The sequence below is a fragment of the Brassica napus genome, chromosome C1 (assembly GCF_020379485.1).
Source record: "Brassica napus cultivar Da-Ae chromosome C1, Da-Ae, whole genome shotgun sequence".
In the NCBI taxonomy this organism is placed as follows: Eukaryota; Viridiplantae; Streptophyta; class Magnoliopsida; order Brassicales; family Brassicaceae; genus Brassica; species Brassica napus.
The window spans coordinates 50,056,616-50,072,387 of record NC_063444.1 but is presented as its reverse complement, the minus strand read 5'-3'; the positions used below and the strand labels follow the sequence as shown (position 1 = coordinate 50,072,387).

The following is a 15,772-nucleotide window of genomic DNA, read 5'->3' as shown; positions in this document are numbered from 1 at the left end:
CTTACCAACATATTAGATTTTATTTTTGAACATAAATATTTTTTAATTACGAAAATAAAATATATAAATATATGAATTTAATATAATTTTATTATATTTAGCTCAATATAATAATTTTATTTAGCTCAATATAATAATTTTATTTTAATATGATTGATTATGATTATATAATAAATAAAATATTATAGATTTTTTTATGTTTCATTTTATATAACTGAATATATTAATGTATAATAATATTTTAAACTAATTTCGAAATTAGTGAAAATATTTAAATATAATTTCGAAAATGAAGATCTTGTAAAAATCTTTTCAAACAGATTTGTTAGACTTTTAAAATAAATATATTTATATTTAAAATGAAAAGATATTATGATTAAAATATTTTAAAAATTCTATTTATTATTAGTCTGAATTAAAATGTAGTATGAATTTCTATGAATAGGTCCATTAGATTCATTTTTAAAAAAATCTCACATGAATCAAGGTTGTGACTTCTGTTTTAATATATAAGATAAATGTGAATTACATTATACAACCTGAATATGAATATCAAGTAGTGTTACGAAAAGCTAGATATAATTTTTTTTCCTTGACGACCATATGATTAACTAGGCCAATGAAGTATTAAACTTAAAGACTCTGTAAAGTCATAACTAACTTCAGTTTATAAGATCAGAGATGAGAGATTTTGTTGTGCTTCAAATTGGGCCCTTTTATGTAGAGGAAGCAATTGGTCAACCCGGTCTTATTTGGTATCGGTAAGCAAACAAAGTTACCTGAGAGGCTGCAATTTTGCAGCGGCTGGATCAACGATTCAGAAAGAAAATGCTGCACCCATATTAGCCTTTTTGGTTTTGGTGTTCAAGTCTCTCAATTCATCACCTTCAATCCAAAGTTGTTCAACTGATTCATCAACGTTACATAAAGTTGTTTGAATCGTATAGTACTGTACCAATGTTTTTAATTGTTTTTTCAGATGAAGCGATACTTACCAACGGAATATTTTTTTTTTAAAAATGGATTGTTTATGTTTGATGTCGGACAAAATGACCTTGCCGGTGCATTTTTTCAACAAGACACTAGATCTAGCTTTTGGTATCATTCCTAAAATCCAGATAAATTTCAAGATGGAATAAAGGTCAGTATTCACATGGTGAGTTTAATAGTCACATGCACAGTAATCTCACATCAAATTTACGATAAATCAGTTTTATAAGAACGATAGAGTACACACAATTGGTGGTTCACGAAATCTGACCAACTTTTCTTACATCTTTGGACCCGCTATAGAGAAATTTGACAACACTCTTCATCCACATTCAAACCTAATTATACTTAAAAATTATATTTAGTATGTTCATCATTTTTTTTGTTTCTTATGTTTAATAATATATATTGTTTTACCTAAAAGCATGTAGATTAAACTAATTATCAATCTTTGACAAAAAATAATTATTAATCTTTTAGGATATAAACGAAATCTAATTTGACCAATTATAAAAAACCCAACAAATTATAATTGGTTACATTACACAATATTCAAAAAGATAAAATTACACTGATAGTAGAAATATGAAAATAATCTATATTTTGAAGCCAAAGTACATATAGCTATATGAAACTTGTCTGAAATTATTTTTGAGTAACAATAGGTCGTTAAGTAACAACTTTTAACAAAAATGAAGCCTCGTTTTCTGACTTTTGTTCGACTCTTCAATCTTCACCTACCGAAAACATGGTCTTTGATTAACATAATAACACAATTATATCGATGATTGACAAAATGACAGAATTATATCGATGATTAACACAATGACACAACGAAATGGATGTGAGTTCCGTAAAACCCCAAAAAGATAAAATAAAAAAGTGTTACGGGAGGAACACGATCATATTCTTTATTTCCATATTTCAAAAAAAACTCCATTCTATTTTCATTAAACTAAACATTGTACACACATACACATTTCTTATGTATATATTTGTACTAGGGATTAACCCGGGCTACGCCCGTGATTTTTATTTTTTTCTAATTTAAGTTGTTAAATTATTTATATTTAGGCTATGATTTATATTTATATAAATGTTAAAATGCATGTCATAATTAAAATTTATTTTTAAATTTTAACACATTAAATTAACATATTTTTTACTATTTAAATATTTTTTTGTAATTTTATTGGCTATTTAGTTATCATATTTAGCAAAACTATCTTTTGAGTGTTGGAATAAATGTTTTAGAGATTTCATTAAACTGCAGAGTATTTTTGGATCGACCACATGCTCAACATTCGATCGATCCGTAAAAAGATGGTCGATCTCCTTGGCCAGGTAAGTACAATTTTAGCAAAAATATCTTTTATTTTCAAATATTAAGTATATAACTATTCTTTTTAATATTTTTTTAATTGTATTTTTGATTAAATTATTGTATTATAATGGTTATGTAAATATTTTTTGTGATGTTTGAATTTTTGTTGTTCGTATACTTAACCTAGATGATATTGATGTTTAACAATTTATTGTTTTCTGGGAATAGAAAATAATGATATATCAAAACGTATCTAATACTTGTTAAATGATAGTATAATGTAAATTACATCCATTATTTGTAAATAAACATTTGTTGTTTTTATTTTTATTTTAAATCAGAAATTATTTTTATTTAAAAACATTATTCATATATAATATAATAGTTTAAGTTTGGAAGATTAATCTATATATATAAATTATGTATATTTTTTAAAACATAATTTAAGATATTATATATTGAGTATCTGAATAAAAGCTAAATTTCTTATCTTGAAAATCAGATATTTATATTTTTGTCTTCATGTTATACTCACCAATCCATCATTGATATTTATAACTCAGTATGTTTTTTAAAAAACTTAGTTTTAAGTAATAAACGAATTTAATAAATTAAATTCATCACCTATAATGTTCTGTAAACTATATTTGAAAACTCTCTAAAATTATATTTTAAGCATAATATTATTATTATTTAATTTAAGTTATTTTAAACATAATATATGCTAAACCAACTTAAATTATATTTACAATAAGACCATCCTAAACCGGTTAGTAAACCAAAAACAATACTAAACCAATATGAACCAATACCTGATTCGGCGAGGAAGGAAGTGTTTCGGGATAAACGCTTGAATGGTTATCAACTGAAATGGTTTGATCATGAAAGAGTTAGTATGAATATTAACAATAAAATTATAGATTAGATTAATTTAAATTTGTAAGAATACCTTTGAGTCTATGAAAAGCAATTCAATTCTCATGAATAAGTTTGGCTTTTGGAAGTTGCAGGTTTCCCAACAATGAATCCACCTAACAAAAAGTTTGTTGTTATAAAAAAATCTCATTCAATGTCATTAAAGGTTTCTGGGACGGCAAGAGTTGATAGTAAAACCATTTTTTTGCTCGAGTGCTTTGAAATTTTGCTTAATAGTGTGAGGTTGATGTGGATGGAATAATGAGTTTTATAGGGACTTTCTTGATGTAAAATTATACATTTTTTTTTGTTTAATGTGGTATTTCCATTTTTATATAATTTACTACCATTTAAAGATAGAAGTACATTTTAAGATAGATGCTTAAATCTTAATGTACTTTTTCCATTTTTTAAAATGTTTATTTCCATTTCTTATATTTTTATTTACGTAATATCTAAATTTTATATTTTTAAATAGATATTTAAATATTAATGCACTTTTTCCATTTTTTAAATTGTGTATTTACTTATATTATATATTTTACATTTTAAGATAGATGTTTAATGCTTGATGAACTTTTTCCATTTTTAAAAAAATAGTGTATTTACTTATTATTACATATATAATTCATATATTATATATTTACATTATTTACTTATTATTTATTTTCATGTATATGTATTTCCATTTCTTGTACTTTTAATTTACTTAATATCTATATTTTAGATTTTTAGATAGATGTTTAAATCTTAATGTATGTTTTCCATTTTTTAAATTGTATATTTCCATTTGTTATACTTTCTATTTACGTAATATCTATATTTTAAATTTTAATATATATTTTTAAATCTTAATGTAATTTCCCATTTTTTAAATTTGGTATTCACTTATATTATATATTTACTTATTATTTATTTTTCTTTATATTGTGTATTTCTATTTCTTATACTTTCTATTTACTAATAATTTTATATTTTAAGATTGATTTACATTTTAAGATAGATGTTTAAATACTAATGTATTTTTTCCATTTTTTTAAATTGTGTATTTCCTTTTCTAATACTTTCTATTTACTTAATATCTATATTTTACATTTTAAGATAGATGTTTAATATTTAATATACTCTTTTCATTTTTTAATAATTGTGCATTTACTTATTATTGTATATATAATTCGTATATTTATATATTTATAATATTTACTTATTATTTATTTTTCTATATATTGAGTATTTCTCTTTCTTATACTTTATATTTAGTTAATGTATATATTTTATATTTTAAGATAGATGTTTAAATCTTTACGTATTTTTCTATTTTTAATGTAAAACGGCAATGTTTAATAGAAGAACTTGGACAAATAGTCAAATAGTTATATTTATGTTTTTTTTTTCTTTTTTTAATAAAATTCTAATGTTACATTATGAAGATAACCCGTTTTCTTAGTGAACAATGTTAATCTTACACATGTTTAATGTAGTTTTTCCATTTTTTTATGTTGTATGTTTACATATTATTGTTATTTTTAAATGTAAAATGGTAATTTTACATATGTTTAATGTAGTATTTCCATTTTTTATGTTGTATGTTTACATATTATTTATTATTTTCGAAATTATATATAATTTTTTTTTTACAAAATAGTAATGTTACATTATGGAGATAAGCCGTCTTTTTTTTAGTGAAAAATAGTAATCTTACATATGTTTAATGTAGTTTTTTCATTTTTTATGTTGTATGTTTACATATTATTTTCTAAAAATAAAAATGTAAAATGGTAATCTTACATATGTTTAATGTAGTATTTCCATTTTTATGTTGTATGTTTTACATATATTTATTATTTTCAAAATTATATATAATGTTTTTTGTTTTTTTTATAAAACGGTAATGTTACATTATGGAGATAAGCCGTCTTTTTTTAAGTGAAAAATAGTAATTTTACATATGTTTAATGTAGTTTTTACATTTTTTTACGCTGTATGTTTACATATTTTTTATAATTTTCGAAAATAAGTAATATTAAAATGTAAAACTATATTTTAATGCCATGTGTCATCTTTCGAGATTATATTATATATTTACTTATTATTTATTTTTCTTTATATTGTGTATTTTTATTTCTTATACTTTCTATTTACTAATAATTTTTATATTTTAAGATTGATTTACATTTTAAGATAGATGTTTAAATACTAATGTACTTTTTCTATTTTCTTAAATTGTGTATTTCCTTTTCTTATACTTTCTATTTGCGTAATATCTATATTTTACATTTTAAGATAGATGTTTAAATCTTAATATACTTTTTCCATTGTTTTTAAGTTGTGTATTTCTTTTTCTTATATTTTCTATTTACTTAATATCTATATTTTACATTTTATGATATATGTTTAATATTTAATATACTCTTTCCATTTTTAAAAAATTGTGCATTTACTTATTATTGTATATATAATTCATATATTTATATATTTATAATATTTACTTATTATTTATTTTTTATATATTGAGTATTTCTCTTTTTTATACTTTATATTTAGTTAATGTCTATATTTTATATTTTAAGATAGATGTTTAAATCTTTACGTATTTTTCTATTTTTAATGTAAAACGGCAATGTTTAATAGAAGAACTTGGACAAATAGTCAAACATATTTATGTTTAATGTAGTATTTCCATTTTTATGTTGTATGTTTTACTTATATTTATTATTTTCGAAATTATATATAATGTTTTTTGTTTTTTTTTTATAAAACGGTAATGTTACATTATGGAGATAAGCCGTCTTTTTTTTTTTAAGTGAAAAATAGTAATCTTACATATGTTTAATGTAGTTTTTCCATTTTTTAATGCTGTATGTTTACATATTTTTTACAATTTTCGAAAATAATTAATATTAAAATGTAAAACTATATTTTATGCCACGTGTCATCTTTCGGGATAAATTTTTTCCGCTGATGTGGACGCCCTATGGAGCCTCAAAAGCTCCCTTTTATTAGTAGAGAAGTCAAACATATTTATGTTTAATGTAGTATTTCCATTTTTATGTTGTATGTTTTACTTATATTTATTATTTTCGAAATTATATATAATGTTTTTTGTTTTTTTTTTATAAAACGGTAATGTTACATTATGGAGATAAGCCGTCTTTTTTTTTAAGTGAAAAATAGTAATCTTACATATGTTTAATGTAGTTTTTCCATTTTTTAATGCTGTATGTTTACATATTTTTTATAATTTTCGAAAATAATTAATATTAAAATGTAAAACTATATTTTATGCCACGTGTCATCTTTCGGGATAAATTTTTTCCGCTGAAGTGGACGCTTCCATTTTTTAATGCTGTATGTTTACATATTTTTTATAATTTTCGAAAATAATTAATATTAAAATGTAAAACTATATTTTATGCCACGTGTCATCTTTCGGGATAATTTTTTTCCGCTGATGTGGACGCCCTATGGAGCCTCAAAAGCTCCCTTTTATTAGTAGAGACTAGGGATTAACCCGGGCTACGCCCGGGATTTTTATTTTTTTCTAATTGAAGTTGTTAAATTATTTATATTTAGGCTATGATTTATATTTATATAAATGTTAAAATGCATGTCATAATTAAAATTTATTTTTAAATTTTAACACGTTAAATTAACATATTTTTTACTATTTAAATATTTTTTTGTAATTTTATTGGCTATCTAGTTATCATATTTAACAAAACTATCTTTTGAGTGTTGGAATAAATGTTTTAGAGATTTTATTAAACTGCAGAGTATTTTTGGATCGACCACATGCTCAACATTCGATCGATCCGTAAAATGATGGTCGATCTCCTTGGCCAGGTAGGTACAATTTTAGCAAAAATATCTTTTATTTTCAAATATTAAGTATATAACTATTATTTTTAATATTTTTTTAATTGTATTTTTGATTAAATTATTGTATTATAATGGTTATGTAAATATTTTTTGTGATGTTTGAATTTTTGTTGTTCGTATACTTAACCTAGATGATATTGATGTTTAACAATTTATTGTTTTCTGGAAATAGAAAATAATGATATATCAAAACGTATCTAATACTTGTTAAATGATATTATAATGTAAATTACATCCATTATTTGAAAATAAACATTTGTTGTTTTTATTTTTATTTTAAATCAGAAATTATTTTTATTTAAAAACATTATTCATATATAATATAATAGTTTAAGTTTGGAAGATTAATCTAAATATATAAATTATGTATATTTTTTAAAAAATAATTTAAGATATTATATATTGAGTATTTGAATAAAAGCTGAATTTCTTATCTTGAAAATCAGATATTTATATTTTTGTCTTCATGTTATACTCACCAATCCATCATTGATATTTATAACTCAGTACGTTTTTTTTAAAACTTAGTTTTAAGTAATAAACGAATTTAATAAATTAAATTCATCACCTATAATGTTCTGTAAACTATATTTGAAAAGTCTCTAAAATTATATTTTAAGCATAATATTATTATTATTATTTAATTTAAGTTATTTTAAACATAATATATGCTAAACCAACTTAAATTATATTTACAATAGGACCATCCTAAACCGGTTAGTAAACCAAAAACAATACTAAACCAATATGAACCAATACTTGATTCGGCGAGGAAGGAAGTGTTTCGGGATAAACGCTTGAATGGTTATTAACTGAAATGGTTTGATCATGAAAGAGTTAGTATGAATATTAACAATAAAATTATGGATTAGATTAATTTAAATTTGTAAGAATACCTTTGAGTCTATGAAAAACAATTCAATTCCCATGAATAAGTTTGGCTTTTGGAAGTTGTGGGTTTCCCAACAATGAATCCACATAACAAAAAGTTTGTTGTTATAAAAAAATCTCATTCAAGGTCATTAAAGGTTTTTGGTACGGCAAGAGTTGATAGTGAAACCATTTTTTTGCTTGAGTGCTTTGAAATTTTCCTTAATAGTGTGAGATTGATGTGGATGGAATAATGAGTTTTATAGGGACTTTTTTGATGTAAAACTATACATTTTTTTTTTGTTTAATGTGGTATTTCCATTTTTATATAATTTACTACCACTTTAAGATAGAAGTACATTTTAAGATAGATGCTTAAATCTTAATGTACTTTTTCCATTTTTTAAAATGTTTATTTCCATTTCTTACATTTTTATTTACGTAATATCTATATTTTATATTTTTAAATAGATATTTAAATATTAATGTACTTTTTCCATTTTTAAATTGTGTATTTACTTATATTATATATTTTACATTTTAAGATAGATGTTTAATGCTTGATGAACTTTTTCAATTTTTAAAAAAATTGTGTATTTACTTATTATTACATATATAATTCATATATTATATATTTACATTATTTACTTATTATTTATTTTCCTGTATATGTATTTCCATTTCTTGTACTTTTAATTTACTTAATATCTCTATTTTACATTTTAAGATAGATGTTTAAATCTTAATGTACGTTTTCCATTTTTTAAATTGTATATTTCCATTTGTTATACTTTCATTTTACGTAATATCTATATTTAAATTTTAATATATATTTTTAAATCTTAATGTAATTTCCCATTTTTTAAATTTGGTATTCACTTATATTATATATTTACTTATTATTTATTTTTCTTTATATTGTGTATTTCTATTTCCTATAATTTCTATTTACTAATAATTTTATATTTTAAGATTGATTTACATTTTAAGATAGATGTTTAAATACTAATGTATTTTTCCATTTTTTTAAATTGTGTATTTCCTTTTCTTATATTTTCTATTTACTTAATATCTATATTTTACATTTTAAGATAGATGTTTAATATTTAATGTACTCTTTCCATTTTTTTAAAATTGTGCATTTACTTATTATTGTATATATAATTCGTATATTTATATATTTATAACATTTACTTATTATTTATTTTTCTATATATTGAGTATTTCTCTTTCTTATACTTTATATTTAGTTAATGTCTATATTTTATATTTTAAGATAGATGTTTAAATCTTTACGTATTTTTCCATTTTTAATGTAAAACGGCAATGTTTAATAGAAGAACTTGGATAAATAGTCAAATAGTTATATTTATGTTTTTTTTTCTTTTTTTAATAAAATGGTAATATTACATTATGGAGATAACCCGTTTTTTTAGTGAACAATGGTAATCTTACATATGTTTAATGTAGTTTTTCCATTTTTTTATGTTGTATGTTTACATATTATTTTTATTTTTAAATGTAAAATGGTAATTTTACATATGTTTAATGTAGTATTTCCATTTTTTATGGTGTATGTTTACATATTATTTATTATTTTCGAAATTATATATAATTTTCTTTTTTACAAAATAGTAATGTTACATTATGGAGATAAGCCGTCTTTTTTTGTTTTAGTGAAAAATGGTAATCTTACATATGTTTAATGTAGTTTTTTCATTTTTATGTTGTATGTTTACATATTATTTTCTTAAAATAAAAATGTAAAATGTAATCTTACATATGTTTAATGTAGTATTTCCATTTTTATGTTGTATGTTTTACATATATTTATTATTTTTAAAATTATATATAATGTTTTTTGTTGTTTTTATAAAACGGTAATGTTACATGATGGAGATAAGCCGTCTTTTTTTAAGTGAAAAATAGTAATCTTACATATGTTTAATATAGTTTTTCTATTTTTTTATGCTGTATGTTTACATATTTTTTATAATTTTCAAAAATAAGTAATATTAAAATGTAAAACTATATTTTATGCCACGTGTCATCTTTCGAGATTATATTATATATTTACTTATTATTTATTTTTCTTTATATTGTGTATTTTTATTTCTTATACTTTCTATTTACTAATAATTTTATATTTTAAGATTGATTTACATTTTAAGATAGATGTTTAAATACTAATGTACTTTTTCCATTTTTTTAAATTGTGTATTTCCTTTTCTTATACTTTCTATTTGCGTAATATCTATATTTTACATTTTAAGATAGATGTTTAAATCTTAATATATTTTTTTCATTGTTTTTAAGTTGTGTATTTTTTTTTCTTATATTTTCTATTTACTTAATATCTATATTTTACATTTTAAGATAGATGTTTAATATTTAATATACTCTTTCCATTTTTAAAAAATTGTGCATTTACTTATTATTGTATATATAATTCGTATATTTATAATATTTACTTATTTTTTTTTTTTTATATTGAGTATTTCTCTTTTTTATACTTTATATTTAGTTAATGTCTATATTTTATATTTTAAGATAGATGTTTAAATCTTTACGTATTTTTCTATTTTTAATGTAAAACGACAATGTTTAATAGAAGAACTTGGACAAATAGTCAAACATATTTATGTTTATTGTAGTATTTCCATTTTTATGTTGTATGTTTTACATATATTTATTATTTTCGAAATTATATATAATGTTTTTTGTTTTTTTTATAAAACGGTAATGTTACATTATGGAGATAAGCCGTCTTTTTTTTAAGTGAAAAATAGTAATCTTACATATGTTTAATGTCACGTGTCATCTTTCGAGATTATATTATATATTTACTTATTATTTATTTTTCTTTATATTGTGTGTTTTTATTTCTTATACTTTCTATTTACTAATAATTTTATATTTTAAGATTGATTTGCATTTTAAGATAGATGTTTAAATACTAATGTACTTTTTCCATTTTTTTAAATTGTGTATTTCCTTTTCTTATACTTTCTATTTGCGTAATATCTATATTTTACATTTTAAGATAGATGTTTAAATCTTAATATACTTTTTTCATTGTTTTTAAGTTGTTTATTTCTTTTTCTTATATTTTCTATTTACTTAATATCTATATTTTACATTTTAAGATAGATGTTTAATATTTAATATACTCTTTTCATTTTTAAAAAATTGTGCATTTACTTATTATTGTATATATAATTCGTATATTTATATATTTATAATATTTACTTATTATTTTTTTATATATTTAGTATTTCTCTTTTTTATACTTTATATTTAGTTAATGTCTATATTTTATATTTTAAGATAGATGTTTAAATTTTTACGTATTTTTCTATTTTTAATGTAAAACGGCAATGTTTAATAGAAGAACTTGGACAAATAGTCAAACATATTTATGTTTATTGTAGTATTTCCATTTTTATGTTGTATGTTTTACATATAATTATTATTTTCGAAATTATATATAATGTTTTTTGTTTTTTTTTTAAAACGGTAGTGTTACATTATGGAGATAAGCCATCTTTTTTTTTAAGTGAAAAATAGTAATCTTACATATGTTTAATGTAGTTTTTTCATTTTTTAATGCTGTATGTTTACATATTTTTTACAATTTTCGAAAATAATTAATATTAAAATGTAAAACTATATTTTATGCCACGTGTCATCTTTTGGGAGAAATTTTTTCCGCTGATGTGGACGTCCTATGGAGCCTCAAAAGCTCCCTTTTATTAGTAGAGATTTGCATATAAATATAAGCAATAATGAGAAGATGGAAAATATACTAAGCATTTGACCAAAAGAAGGGAAAAGTATACTAAGCAATGGAAACCGTTATTCACTCTCTTCTCATATTGTTATCATTTGTAGCCATCTCTCATACTCAGCCTCTTCTGGCCAGTTCTTTTCCGATTTCTCCTAATTTTGCGGCAGTTTTCAACTTCGGAGACTCTAACTCCGACACCGGAGAACTCACCTCTGGTCTTGGTTTCCGTCTCCCACCTCCCAATGGACAATCCTTCGTCTTTAAACCTCCATCTACTGGAAGATTCTGTGATGGACGTCTCATCGTCGATTTTCTAAGTAATTCTTCATTCCTAAATCCTATCATTTTCCTTTATTTATTGGTTTGTACAAACAACTTTTTTACGTATGATTGTCGATCGTATATACTTTCACAAATTGTGTACCACGACAGTTTTGTTATGGTTATGCACCACAGCAAACTAGTCCACTAAAGCCATGACTTTCTAGACTTGGCAATATTTTCTTTGTGGTAAATTAATTTCCTGCATAACATTTTTTTCTCACTGAACGCGTTGCATGCACCATATCCAACTAGTCCACTAAAAACATGACGTTCTAGACTTCGCAATATTTTCTGTGGTAAATTAATATTTGCAAGACGATTTTAATTGATTTTTCTAATGCAGCTTTCAAGCTCATGTTATTCACAGACTCACAGTGTGGTTTATATGGATTCATACGAACCATAAGACTCGCAGCACTTCCGGTTAACAGAAAATAAGACTAGTTTTTGTTAATTAATAATTTAAAATAGTTTTTCTCTATAAATTATAAACTCAAAGACAGTAAAGAAATAACTGACTCCTGTTTATAAGATCAAAGCTAAGAGTTGTTTTTGTTGCAATGAAACATATTGATTTACGATAAGTTTCTAAACAACGTGCTTTAAATTGGGTCTTTTATGTAGTGGAGGCAATTGGTCGACCCTACTTGAGACCTTATTTGGATTCAGTTAGCACACAAAGCTACCTGAGAGGCTGCAATTTTGCTGCTGGTGGATCAACGATTCAGAAGGCAAATGCTGCATCCTTTAGCCCTTTTGGATTTGGCGTTCAAGTTGCTCAATTCGTCACCTTCAAATTCAAAGTTCTTCAATTAATACAACAAGGTAACTAAAAATATTCATCAAGATATATATAAACTTGTCCGGTTCATATAGACATATGTTTATTCGTACCAATATATTTTTTTTCAGATAAAACTTTCGAAAACTTACCGTCGGAAGATCATTTCAAAAATGGATTGTACATGTTTGATATCGGACAAAATGATATAGCCGGTGCAATTTACGGCAAGACAGTAGATCAAGCTGCTGCTGTCATTCCTACAATCATAAGTACATTTAAAGATGGAATAAATGTCAGTATTTACATGATGAGTCTTTAATGTCGTTATTATAAAAAGGATTTCATTTTTCTGTAACTTTTGTTTTCTTTTCTAGAGACTATATTGGGAAGGGGGTGCGAGAAACTTTTGGATACACAACACAGGACCAATTGGGTGTTTAGCTCAGATGGTGTCAATATTTGGGAAAGAGAAATCAAAAGTTGATGAGTTTGGTTGTGTCATTGGCCATAACGAAGCTGCTAAGCTCTTCAATTTACAGCTTCAGGGTCTCGTCAGAAATTTTACTCAACAATATCGTGATGCTAATTTCACGTACGTCGATATGTTCTCGATCAAATCTGACCTCATCCAGAATCATTCCAAATATGGTAAGCATACTTAACTGAACATAAGTCTGGTATTATACTTAAGACCGGTCCCAATATTTTGGGAACCAAACAGTTTAATAAGAATTTTTAATATTTTTTAAAAATAAACTGATAATGTATATTAACTTTTTAAGGGTAGACCAATGTTTCATTTCGATATGCTAAGAATCGACTATGTGTATATATCTAACATTACTTGTAGTTTGTAAGTGAAAACTATTTTTGGGTATTAATAACAGGTTTTGATCAGTCCATAATGGTATGTTGTGGAACCGGAGGACCGCCACTGAACTACAATGATCAGATTAACTGCGGTTCAACAGGGACATCAAACGGTACGACAGTAACATCCAACTCATGTAATGATAGTTCCAAATATGTTAACTGGGATGGAATTCACTATACCGAAGCTGCAAACCGGTTTGTTTCACAGAAAATTCTGTCCGGTACATATTCCCTGACGGTGTCGTCTTGAAATCAGAACCTCAGAGGGTCTTTTGTTGTTTTTCATGTGTGATAAAACAGAGCATATACTAATAACTTTCCTTCCACAATAATAAATGCTCTGATTCAATAAAAGTTTGTAACGTTATCTTATAGACCACACACAGGTTTGTACAACACTTACCCACTAACTATCAGCTGCATTGTCCATTGCATAACTCCTCATTGTTATCTCCTGAGTTCGTTAGTAGATTTAAATTTGTAACGACTTCTTCAGTGCCATCAGCCTCGGATTCATGATCTGAATCAGCCATATGATCAAAGAAATCACCAAAGTACCACTTACAATCTTCTTTCCATTCGCCCTTATGCGCGTTAACCCGCCATTTCTGATCTGCAATCATCTCCGGTGACAAACCCCATCTCTCTAACTCTTCCTCCGTGTGATGAATCGCCAAGCTGTAGTCACCGCCTTGTCCTAACTCCATAACTCTGATCTCGCTGTTCCCGGGATTGTTTAATGCCTCAAACTGTTCCACGGTCCACTTGAACCATTTCATCAGAAACACACGCGATGTTAACCCGTGAGAGACGATCACAAAGTTTAGCTCATGAGTCGGGTTCATGTGAAGTCTGTTCATGTCAATATCTCTCCATAGAGACTCAAGAAAACCTGTAAAGAGGGAAACACATAAGAGACAAGTTCTTGAAACACTTGCTGTTCATTCACAGAGAGAGAGAGAGATCGATGAAAGAACACAAACTAAAGAAAAAACAAAACAACAGAAAATGTTTTATGTAATAACTAATCATTGTCCTAACAGTTAATAGTAAATTCCCAAAGCATATGCATCTACACAATCAACAGTGTAGATTAGTGTTCTAAAAATGATTTTTCTTAAACCTTTTTTAAAAATCATTTTTCTTTTAAATCAGTCTAGGCGTTTGCTAGTATAACCAATAATCTTCTATAAAGCGCCTAATTACCGCCTAACGATTTTTTTTCAAACACTTGATCATTTAGAACAAGTAGGGAAGTGGAAACATACTGGAGACGCGATCAAAAACGTCGGCGGCGGATTCACCCTCCGGGAACCGATAAAAGAACCGGCCAAACCTCTCTCTAACCTTCTTGGTCGCTCTCATCCTCTCTTTAACCTGAAAGTTCCCAAAATCCTGCTCCCTGATCCGACATTCCTCTCGAACGCCGATCACGCGGCGGCGCGAGAACGACCGTCCGATCTCCCGGAGCGTAGAACGCGTGCGATCGTAAGGGGAGACGTAGAAGCAGACGCGCCACTCCGGCGAAGAAGGATTGGAGGAGAGCAGGGAGCGGAGACGCGCTCCTGCTTCTTGCGCCTGAAGCAAACCGGATTCTGTTAGCTGGATCTTGTGATCAGGGGTTGTTGTGTATGCCGACGTGTCGAGGTTTCCTTCGGATTCGCCGTGACGTACGAGGATGATTCGCTTCGGAAGTAGTTTGTTATCTGAACTCATGGAGGATGAACAATTTTCTAGGGATTTTTTCCGGAATCTGAGTATTTGATTTATTGGTTCAGACAATTAATTAATGTTATTGTTGCTATGTCATAGCATAAATGAAGCGTATATTCAGACATACGTTATGTATTTTTTGTCGGAATATTAACAACTAATTGTTTGTTTAGCTAATAAAGGTTATTATCCACGTCTTCTTGTTCATTGCAGTTGAGAGAAAGTAATCATTATGTTTTGAATTTTATTTCAAAATAGAGACTTAAAAGGATCAATCTGGAAATGTCCCAATGTGGCATACCACCATGGCACC

At 25.1% G+C, this 15,772-nt stretch overlaps 2 protein-coding genes across 2 annotated transcripts; one reads left to right on the top strand and one right to left on the bottom strand.

Moving 5' to 3' along the window:
- The first annotated feature begins 11,615 nt into the window (after positions 1-11,615).
- On the top strand, positions 11,616-13,996 carry LOC106436000 (GDSL esterase/lipase At3g05180). The gene is given in 6 exon segments (XM_048746263.1): positions 11,616-12,082; positions 12,714-12,935; positions 12,938-12,984; positions 12,986-13,165; positions 13,248-13,521; positions 13,761-13,996. Coding segments are annotated over 6 exon segments (1,218 nt in total). The 5' UTR covers positions 11,616-11,823.
- A 55-nt stretch (positions 13,997-14,051) lies between these two features.
- Positions 14,052-15,542, bottom strand: LOC106436001 (phosphoglycerate mutase-like protein AT74). Its single transcript, XM_013876949.2, has 2 exons — positions 15,015-15,542; positions 14,052-14,638 (listed from the first exon to the last, which is right to left on the bottom strand). Exons 1-2 carry the CDS (start codon positions 15,460-15,462, stop codon positions 14,160-14,162), a joined length of 927 nt encoding a protein of 308 aa, XP_013732403.1. The 5' UTR covers positions 15,463-15,542; the 3' UTR covers positions 14,052-14,159.
- Positions 15,543-15,772: the final 230 nt, after the last annotated feature.